Source organism: Alosa alosa, chromosome 4, assembly GCF_017589495.1.
Source record: "Alosa alosa isolate M-15738 ecotype Scorff River chromosome 4, AALO_Geno_1.1, whole genome shotgun sequence".
Classification (NCBI taxonomy): Eukaryota; Metazoa; Chordata; class Actinopteri; order Clupeiformes; family Clupeidae; genus Alosa; species Alosa alosa.
In genome coordinates, this window is record NC_063192.1 from 17,144,758 (window position 1) to 17,155,927 (window position 11,170).

Genomic DNA, 11,170 nt, shown 5'->3' on the forward strand with positions numbered 1-11,170 from the left:
ATATATATATATATATATATATATATAATTCTAATGTTACATTTAGCCTAGGATCTAGAAAGGTATATCATCACTCATTACTTGGTCTTGTGGTTTATCCCTTGCTGCCACATGGGGAGGTATGTCTTTGGGTAGAATTGAGGTAGCTGACCTGCTTTGTCAACCCTCTGTGGTAGACTGGTCACAGTTAGTTTTCCATCAATAGCCCTGCCACTTGCTATTGATGCATGAGGTGCTATGGGGGGAGAAGTGGTGATATGGGTTTCAGAAATAGACTCACTGCTCTTATGCCAGTGGAGGTTATTGTCTGTACAAACCTCAAGCTCAAGACTTCAAGATACGCAAAATATTTCCAGGTGTTTAGTCTGAAGAGATAGGTAAAATTGCATTATTATTGTTTTAGTATAATCCATAATTATGATCTAAATAAATTGTGTGCAATAAAAATGAATGCTACCGTGTGATAAAAGCAATTTATTCTCCTAAATCAATTTTAATTTTGAAGTGAAGAATTAAATGTGAGTCATAATTTAGTTACACTCTGAGAAGGTGATTCATCAAGCTGCAACCAAAGAATTAATTTTAGCCAATTTTGATCACACTGCATTAATTCTGGTGACAACATGGGGGCAGCACAGAGCACAACTAAGGATCAAGCTCTGTTGAGTGCAGGGACTGAGTTTTTATGTGTATCTGAGCAACACTAAACATCCTGCAAAGCTTCATAATTTTTTTCTCTGATGGAGATGGAATTGAAACACAAAGACATTTATTAATGGTCATACTAAAGCCCAATCTACATTGACAATATGCAGTTAACATTTATATCATTAAATAGCAAATGTTTTTAATACTTTGGTCTTAACAATGCTTGCAAAGAGTTTCAATATTGAAGGAATCAGCATCATTTTAGACAATAAGGCATGTTTTGTGCAAGATTTACAATGGCTCACTTGATCGCAGAAAACTGAAGCTTTTCAGATGTTCAAACCAGAAAACTAGACGCTGTTGGGAAGTGATAACAAATCTTTACACCTAGTAGCTCCATAATGCAGACCAACATATAAGAATTGTAAAAACTAGAAAAGACTGCAAAATGATAAATTTTTTCTATTCTGGGGTAGTTCTGTGGTCCAAAAATCACTCTTGTGTGTGTGTGTGTGTGTGTGTGCGTGTGCGTGTGCGTGAGAGGGAGTGAGTCTGTGCATGCGCGCACACGTACTGAGAGTGTCCTATGTGTAGGAGGGATGAGCATAGATTGCGTCTAAGGGGCACACACTTGTGTGTGCTCTATGTGCGCTGGAATGTTGGTATGCATGGGTCCACGGCGGCTCAGTCCGAACGGAGACGAGGATCAGCCCTGCGGTCATGTTGGCCAGGACAGAAGGCTGCCGGGCTCCTTGGCTTTCATACGCAGCGCCACCAGGCCTGAAGGCTTGTATTCAGACTCGGGACTGGCCTCGAAGGAGTGGGCCCCCAGGCCCCCTGGAAAGCTGTGCAGTGAGTAGAGGCCATTGATACCCGGGTGGTGCGGGTGGTGGTGGTGCGGGTGGCTGGGAGACGCAGACATGCCCATGAAGCCCGGGAGGTTGCCGTGAGGATGGGAGTAGGGCGTCATGCAGGACGACGACATGTTGTCCGGCCCCAGGACGCACCCTGCGCCGGGCGCACCGGCCCCTCCTGTACCTGCTCCCCCCGGCCACAGGTTGCCCTGCATCTAAGCACAGAGAGACTAGGGTAAAGGGGTTGAAGACACATCATGGGGCTGCCCACTTTGGACATTGGGAATGCAATGACTGAGTCTTTCAAAGTGGATAATTAAGGTCAGCCTATTCATGTAGTTATTGTTTAGACATAAAGGTCTAACAAAGGATAGCATGTAGTCAGAATAGTTTTAAATTCAGTTGACTGTCGTCCAAAATAATATGGTCCTGTAGGCTACTGCGTACCTCTAGAATTCAATAGCGGTAGGCTACTGGAAAGAGAGAACAGCTGCCTGGCAAAACCAGGGCTCCCAACTCAAGCAATTGACATATCTCACTGTTACTGTTTGAGATTTCTACATTGAACTGACAACGAGATTCGTGATGATGATTTCAGATTTAAAATATTATGGAAGCTAAGGCAGGTACTGTCTGTGAATGTATCTGACTATCTCAAAACTACAACAACAGTGTCTTATCAACCAATAAGTGAACAACTAAACTAATTAAGGAAAGCATTACAGCGTTACGCTATCTTCTATCTGATTGTAGCATATTGGTAAGCTATCTTCATTCACATAGCGAAATAAACTAACTTTTATTTAGAAAGTTAACATGAAGCCATGATAATGAAAGAGGGGTGAGTTAAGCCTGTAGTCTACGATTCAAGAATTTAAGGTTAGAAGTTAGGGAATACCACATTTACTTTTTTGCTAAATGTATACTGTGTATTAGCTATATATTGCTAATCCAAGCTTTCAAATAATACTAACTCATGGACTTGTTATTTACAAAGAGAGAGAGTAGAGCAACAAGGAAAAAGAACAGTTATGAGGAGTTAGAAAAGGAGAGGCAGCAATATGGGTTGAGGTATAGAATTTAGAACTAACCCTAACAACAATCTGCCCTTTATCTCAAACAATCCTAAACTCTTGCTCATATCAATTTACCCTAATCCAAGTCCAATACTTTGTATCTATCTATCTTGCTTGTAAATATCACTGCCAACTGCAGGTATGGAGACAGACAAATATGTGACCATAGATTAAGTGAGACCAAAGGCTCAGATGGTGAAGATTTCAAATTACAGACGCTGTGATGCTCAACTGAGAAGACTTGTAAGTTACTTAAAATTATTTACACTTAACTTTCATTCTGAAAATTGCTAAAGCTAACACAATGAACAATAATAATGAAAACAAATTTGATTGTTGCAAATAATTGAAATATTTTCTAACTACAGCTAATGCAAGCCTTACAATAATATTAATAATAACTGCCAAAGCATGTGAGTGTAGGTATGTGAGAATGGTGATAATGATGAATACAGTGATTAGTGTTACTATCTTCAGAACAATATGTAATTAAACAAACACTGAGGACCAATGTGGACATAATGTATAATACCAGGTTAGACTCTGTTACAGTGCTTTGGGAAGGATCATGTAGTGCTATGTCACATGGCTGAAGTAAATGAATATAAATCTTTTTTATATTTAGGCTATAAACAAAAATCCATCCAGCTAACATTGGTATTCCACTGCCACATGTTTACAGTTACAGTTACAGATTATTGACCAAAGATGAAATTGTGTGTGTGTGTGTGTGTGTGTGTGTGAGTGTGTGAGTGTGTGTGTGTGTTTTAGGATTTAGCAGTGGTGTGCTGGCAGTGGTATATTGCTCAGACACACCATGGGTCTAAACGTCAGTGTGTACCTGATATGTACCGGAACGAGGTAGGAGGGAGATATCAAAAGTGTGTACCTGGTATGTATCGCTGGGGTATCATAAGTGTGTACCTGGTATGTATCGGAACGAGGTAAGAGGGAGATATCATAAGTGGCAGCAAAATGATTCCGCACCTCCTGGATCTTCCCGTAGCGCTCCCGCTTTCTCCACTTGGCTCGCCGGTTCTGGAACCAAACCTGCAGAGAAAGAGAACTCTGTGAGCAAGAGAGCGCCTGAAGCAGAATCATACAAGGCTGCCAGAACTGGCTGGCACGCCACACATCAGGTGAGTCACTGATGATACTGCGCTTTCTCTACAGTTCCCCAAATTAAACTACAGTCAAATTCATCATTGTACAAAAAGGCATTGTTAAACTTTAAGTAATGGCTATTTTCCTATACAGTGCTGGATATATTACATATTGTTTTAGAACATGACCCATGAACAGACACCCTTGACCCTCAACATGGGATGGGTCATAGTGTGGGTGTCCTATGTAGATGTGGGTGAATGTACTGTAAATGAGTATGAATTCTTGTGAGTAACAGAATGTGAATACCTATAGCCTGAGTTAGTAAGACTGTACATTTTAAGGTTCTGTACTGGTATAAGCAATTTCTGTTACATGTATAAAATCAAATTAATATTATTATAAAAAAAAAACAAAAAAAACATGTGATGTGTCAGTAAGGCCTCACCTGCACTCTCGCCTCGGTGAGTTCGGTTCGCAGAGCGAGTTGCTCGCGGGCATACACGTCTGGGTAGTGGGTCTTCTGGAAGACCTTCTCCAGCTCCTCCAGCTGGAAGGTGCTGAAGGTGGTGCGGTTGCGCCGTTTCTTGTTCTTGCTCGACAGGTCGATGGAGTCAGCGATGGAGTCCCCCGGATGGAGTCCCCCGTTGGGCTGCTCTTTGAGTTTTCCACAGCAGTCTGAGTCCAGTGCAGGGTAACCCAGTGGCTTGGCCAGAGATTTCTCTCCTAAGGGAGATCATGAGAGGAGTGTCAGAGAAATCACAGGTAATGGTGTAGTCTGTGTAAATGTTTGAGGGGTAGTGCAATCTCAAAACGAATGTGTTGTCCCTATCTCGACAGAGAGATGTGTTAAAAAAAATGCAAGTTGTGTTATTTTCAACACATATGTGTAACAAATTAAAAAAGGAAACAACACGAACTGTGGTGTCCCTATCTGGATACAGAGATACATATTCGTTTTAAGAGTGTGGGTGAGATTATCAACCTATAGGTTTGACCTATTTGTAATATAAAATCTTCATAATGTGCAAATGAACGTAATTTTATTTAAACATGAATTTCAAAGATTATATTTAATTTATGGATAAATGGCTCATAAAAATGGTTTGGCAATAGTGATTGGTTTGAGAACATCCTCTCTGCTTTTCCTTGAAACCAAAGGAAGAGAGGTAAATATGTTGCTTGCTATTTTCTTATATTATTGACACACATTCATGATGTGTGTAGCATGAATGTTCTCATTTCAGTAATCCTCCAATAGCTGTAGATATCATTGGTCTTCCAAATATGGTAAATACCTGAGAAGCAAACTCAATCGCAAAACACTGAAGTATGAAGAATAATGACATTCAAATCACAGAGAATGGAGGCCCCTCATCTAGAATTCAGAATGTGAAGATGAAATGCAATTTCTTTCTGATAAATTGAACAATTATTTCAATTGTAATAGACATTTCTGTGTGCAGTTTATAGGCTATGCTATAGGCTTTTTCCGTGCAGTTTATAGTTTGTTGAAATGAATATAATTACGTGTAAAATGCCTAAAATGACAGTCAAATGAACGGATGTTTGAATGGATGAAGTTTTCATAATGATAAAACACTCGCTGTATAATCTCCATATAAAGTAGCACTACCACTGATAACCACATCTAAATAATTCCTGCTGGTCGGCATAGGTTTAAGTACCTATAAAATCTGACCATAATCGTGACAAAAAACTGTGAGTAAAAACTGTTAAGATTGATGTAATGAGCTGAAAGGATATGACCAGCCAATGTTCAATTTACTCAGGAGGTATAAAGGAGATCTGGGAGAGGAAGCGGGGGTTCAACAGCAATGAACTTTCCCATGTTGTCTCTGGACAGCGAGACAGTGGAAGTGAGAATAGATGCGCTGATATAACTGAGCCATCGAAAGCGCCTCTAACGTCAGCCCTTTCAGATATATTCCCGCCACACACACGGGAAAAGTAAACACGTTATAACTAACAGTGTAGTGATGGCGTGCCCGTTCTCAGATATCACCGAAGAATAATTGTTTGGACGTGACGTGCAGCTTCTGCGGGCAGCTCTATAGGCTTTATATTTCGCCATGCTATTCAACTACTAGGCTACACGAAGAACAACGAGTTAACTGTCAGACAATATTGGTCAAGTTCAGTGAGTGATTGGGGGTCTGGGTCTACGTTGATAAAGTAGGCTACTTAAAACTAGATGCTGTGATATTGAATGGGGTTTCGTTTCTGAAGCCAGCATAACAAAATAACAGTTAATTGAATCAAGAAATCGTTTCTCCGATGAACAGTTGAAGCAATGCAATGCCGTCAGAAACGTTCCCTTATCTGACCTCTTTATTAACCTATGACCCCAAGGAGTGTCAAATGTGATAAAAGCACGTATTCGGATTCATTGTTGTGGTCCTATATGAACAAAATAAATTAACTATATTACGGAACATAATGTTCCAAACAACTAGCAGTTGTCGATCGTCCATCATGCGTGGGCCTATTGACATGTTCACCATATAGCCATATCTAAATGAACAACAGTTTGATTTAAAAGAGATAGAATGCCTGCATTTAACATATTCAATAATATAAAGAGAGACGTGTGATGAAACTCGCCCACTATAGCCGATGGGTATTTGCGCCTAAAAAAAGTGGGATTTGGACTACGATTCCTCCGAAATCAGTTGTGAGATTGATGATGAGTCTAGGTTAACAAATCAAATTTTTAACCCCAAGGTCATAAAAAAAACCTTTAGAGTCAAAGCATCAGCCTAACCGAAACAGTATGCAGAGCTTAATCGAATCTTCCATCACACAGAGGGACATATTCAACACAGCAAGACATTCACAAATAGGAATGACCCTTTGCTACAGTTCAAGCTGAAAGCCTTTTGAGATTATTCTCTGTCTAAAAATACTAAACTCAATTAGAAGAAAATGTTGTAAACTGTAAAACAGCGTAGTTTCTGAATGCATGTTCTCTTGGTTGACTGTGGCTTTTTAGTGCACAGTAGGCTAAGCAGTGTACTCAAATATAAGCTCTGTGCAGTAGCCTACCCCTACGACATTAGGGCACTTTTCAACATTAATGCAATCACACATATTTGAACTTGCAGGGACTGTTAGGGCAGAACTGTTTCAAGAAATATCCAACCATAAACAACCTACTGTTAACCACTGAAAATGTTGTACATATATAGGCGTGAACATGTGGTTGCATTCTGCACTGGAATACAGCAAAACTATGGCCTATAGGCCTATATATTTTTATAGTCCTAAGTACAATTATAAATAACTTCATCACAATTTGGGTAATATGTCTAAAGGCTTTTAAATGACAGCTAATAGGCTAAGTGTCAAACACATACTTGGACCCCCACTCATAAAGCTAAAGCTGCAGTTTCCCTTTCATTTCAAAGGTCCTCTCCCACCAGCCACCAACAGTCAAAACAGGAAGGGGAGTCTGTCTTTGAAGGTGCAAGAAGCTGTGGTGCCCCTCCATGTTTACAAGATATCAAAGTGTTCAATTCTGCTCTTTCTTTCTCCTGCCTGCTTAAATGCGTAGAAAATAACAAGGTGTTTCTACAGAACATTTTAATACCATGGCATCGCTAATACCAAGAGAAAATGTCTGCATGGCTTTGACCTGATAATGGTGGAGCCCTTTTAGTCATATCTTGTTGGAGGATGTGGAGACTGTTGTTCCACAGAATGTCTATTTAACAAAATCATGCCATACTATAAAGCATATAACAACTTTGCTTGTCTTTCAATTAGCCAGATGAGGTTTGTTGACACCCCATTACAAACAGCAATTTTGAATGTACATTTTTTTCACTGTGCCTCTTTGTAAATGTTCTGTTTTTTTCTTTTTCTTTGTCATTTAATGCGTTAATTTGTGATATAATTTACAAAAGTGTTCCACCACAATAGGCCTAAATGAAAATGACTCTTGGTTTTTGTAGACAGCCTGAATTCTTCTTTGAGACTCTTTTAGTGTAATCCAAGACCACAGGAAGTTCTTGTTTGTAGTAAGGCCGTGTCATAAGTTCTTTTTCAAAACAGTGAAAGACATTTTTCAATGCTGATGAACTAGAGAGATGAAGGAAAGCCATCCTTGGCAGTAACATGAAACACTCCATTGTATATTATGAAGGATACTGTTATCACAAAGTTCATATCAAAATGTCTATTAGGTTTAATGTAGGTTTATATACAGCAATAAATAAAGTGTAGACTCTAACCATTCATCTGATGCTACAGCCCCTCAGGCCATCCAACTTCAAAAGGCCTGAAACCCATTCATAATCAGTTTAAGCCCATTTTATCGATGCATTATCTGGATTTAAATAACATTAAATATATTCCCTTTGGAGTTGTTGGTGGCTTGGTTATTCTGTTTAAACTCTAAGCCACAAAATATGTTTGTTTCTGTTGTCTATTACATTTTTATTTACTGATTTTTATGATTGTCAGTTTCTCAGATGACTTATTCATACTAAGATGCAATAGTTGTGCTGCCATCTGTGTAATTTAATAAGGTTTCATGAACTTATGTGCTACATCTAGAATTTGTACTCATAATATTTGAATTTTCTGTAGCGTCTTCTGTCTATACTCATGCAAAATTGTAAGAGGAAAAAAGAGAGATTAAAAAGCATGTAGTAATACATGGCACAGAAACATAATCTAGAATCTATGAATCGCTTGGTTCTGGTGTGATTTAATAAGTGAATGGATATATAGTGGTTTTAAATTAGATAATTTTATATAAAAAAGAAATAAAATTGAACGTAATACTGTAGCAGGTTATATATGATCAGAGTTTACAGAGCATAGGTTATTAAGAAATATATAAATTACTGAAGCAATGTACCATGGGCCCAGAGCATTGCTAAAGTAAAAGGTTAAAGTATTAACTTAAAAAAACAGCAAACACAATCTTGAAGAATTATTATGCTTGACAGACTAGATAATATGTAGCCATTTATGTTAGCTTGCGGGGCCTGTTTTGACCTTCTCTAAGGTCAACCAAACATAATAAGTGGTCCGATTTGTCATTCAATACACGTATGGTAGGCACAGATTTTTTTTTAAAATGTCATATACATAGGCAATATTATTATTATTATTATTATTATTATTATTATTATTGTTAGTAGTAGTATTACCTATTGCTACTATAATTTCCACTTTTACTATCTATGGCCATAACTTCAGCAAATCACTGCAATTAATGGCAGTCACTGTAATACGTCTAATCTAATTTGCCAATTCATTTACATCTTACCTTCTGGGTTATTTTCATAAAATGACGCCTTTCCACTTAAAGATAGGTTTTTTTGATCCTGAATATTTTCCAGATATTTGTTGTGCTTTCCTGGCGATGCCCGGGCGTTCGAGCCTGGGACGCCGTGCGTAAAGTCCGCGGAGTCGTCTGGAAAACGTCCGACATTCGGTGAGTTGTAAAAGTCGCCCCGCAAACCGAGCCGATGCGGGTGAGGAAGGTGCGGAACTTTTTGGAGCTCATCGCAGGGAAAGAAAGATCCGGAACTATGCTCCAAACTAGGTGAATTTTCTGGCGTTGTCCTGTTTGGCTGAGAGGAAAAAGACAAACAACCCTCCGTCTCCATCGCCCTGTCCAGAGAGCCTTTGGAGGACCAGGGCACTATCAACAGTGAAAACGTTTGTGTGTGAATGGACAGAGAGAGAGAGAGAGAGAGATTTTTTTCCCTTCTCCATTTCAAGTGGGTGGGATTTAGAAGATCAGAAACAAAGACCCGTGAAACAGGGGGGACCAAGACAGCAGTCTGATTTAATCCGCCAAGAATTCAATCACGTGTGGTTCCTGTCATTCCAATTAACCATTTAATTCATTCGTTGGTTTTGAAACTAAAACAAAACGGCGCAAGGGGCGGGGTGCCAGAGACAGCCAAGTGTTAAGTATGTCACAACATCATTTACACAACCAACTGGATGTCTTTTGAATATTTCCAAACGGGACATTTGATCGATTAAGCCTGGTGGGTAGAACGCAGTGGTACAGAAATTAAGCCAAATACGCACAGAGAAAAAAGGGGGTTGATGGGTGATTTGGTTTCTAAGGATGCAGACTATTTTTGATCTTTTTAATACCATAATAATATTACACTATACTAATAGTGATGGGTTCAATAAATGTTCAAATAAATCTGAGAAATATGATTAAGTAGGCATAAATGTTCGAAAGAACATTCAGAAAGTCTTTCTTACTTGTGGGAAGTAAATAGTGGCAGTCCTGAATATAGCTGCAAGTTATAAAAGGGTCAGTATTCATTTTCAACCCAAAATTGTCTGGTCTGGCCTTCAAGAACTGTAGCCTACATCCAAATGCATTATCACAACACATCCTTATTCTTGAGAATGTGTTACAATTCGAAAATCGAATAGGTCTGGCTTAAAAACGTGTTAAAATCAGAGGAAAATATTACAATAACCAAATCCACCCAAATAAACAATTAGAAGGATAAATAAAATATAGCCTAATCATAAACTATAGCCTGTTGATCATGCCTTATCTTATGCGTGTAAACCCTACTAATTTCATTGTAAATCCAGAATCGATCAGACTGTCATTCAGTGCAGAGACACAGTACGGCCTCCACAGACTTCAGGAGTCTACAGGCTCAGACGAGTAAGTTGACTATGGGCTTTTGCCATTCAAACACACTGAGCTTATCCTTGTAGACCTAACTTCTAAAAATGAACACACTGCTCAGATTAAATTCGGGCCTCAATAATCAATTTTATAATTGTAGTGCTAATCACAACACAACGTCGCCTTGGTCTAATTTAAGGATAAATAGGTAGGCCTACCCAGCCTGCGTTTCGAAATAAAATAAACGCACCGCATTTCTTGTTCAACCACAATGCTTCACGAATAAAACCGGTTTTAACCTAATCAATGACTTTCTCCTCATGTTGAATGCTCTTTATGATTTGTTGTGTGTGGAACAAAATGGGATTTGGGGTAAACCAGGGCAATATTATGGCCTAAGGCCCAAAGTGTAAAGCGTAAAATGTGTTTGTAAAGTTTGACAGCCTACCTTATATAAAGGACGAGAATACATTATTTGTCCTATAGGTATTAATAATGAAAATGTGTAATTTTGTATCCTGTTTTATTATATTATAAGCCTGTATTATGAGGCCCAAAAACATCATAAACCTCTTATTATTATTATTATTATTATTATTATTATTATTATTATTAATAGGCCTATTATTTTAACATAACATTCGTATTATTTCACGAGTTGGAGCCCTGACAGATGACACAAACAGCCACCTGCAATTTCAAAGTTTCGTTTAGAAACATTCAGGTTAATATCGTCACTTTCCTAAAATAATGTCATAAGCAATTTTCTCCCATTGTTTTTGCCTAAATCATCATCATTAAATTTTTGTATAACTTTTTTGTGTTTTCTTAAAAACCTGAAA

The 11,170-nt window shown here is 38.5% G+C and overlaps 1 protein-coding gene across 1 annotated transcript; it reads right to left on the reverse strand.

Annotated features, from left to right (window-relative positions):
• Positions 1 to 791: 791 nt before the first annotated feature.
• Positions 792 to 9,346, reverse strand: alx3 (ALX homeobox 3). The gene is made up of 4 exons (XM_048241837.1): positions 8,982 to 9,346; positions 4,131 to 4,408; positions 3,503 to 3,628; positions 792 to 1,717 (listed from the first exon to the last, which is right to left on the reverse strand). Exons 1-4 carry the CDS (start codon positions 9,322 to 9,324, stop codon positions 1,367 to 1,369), a joined length of 1,098 nt encoding a protein of 365 aa, XP_048097794.1. The 5' UTR covers positions 9,325 to 9,346; the 3' UTR covers positions 792 to 1,366.
• Between the last annotated feature and the right edge of the window lie 1,824 nt (positions 9,347 to 11,170).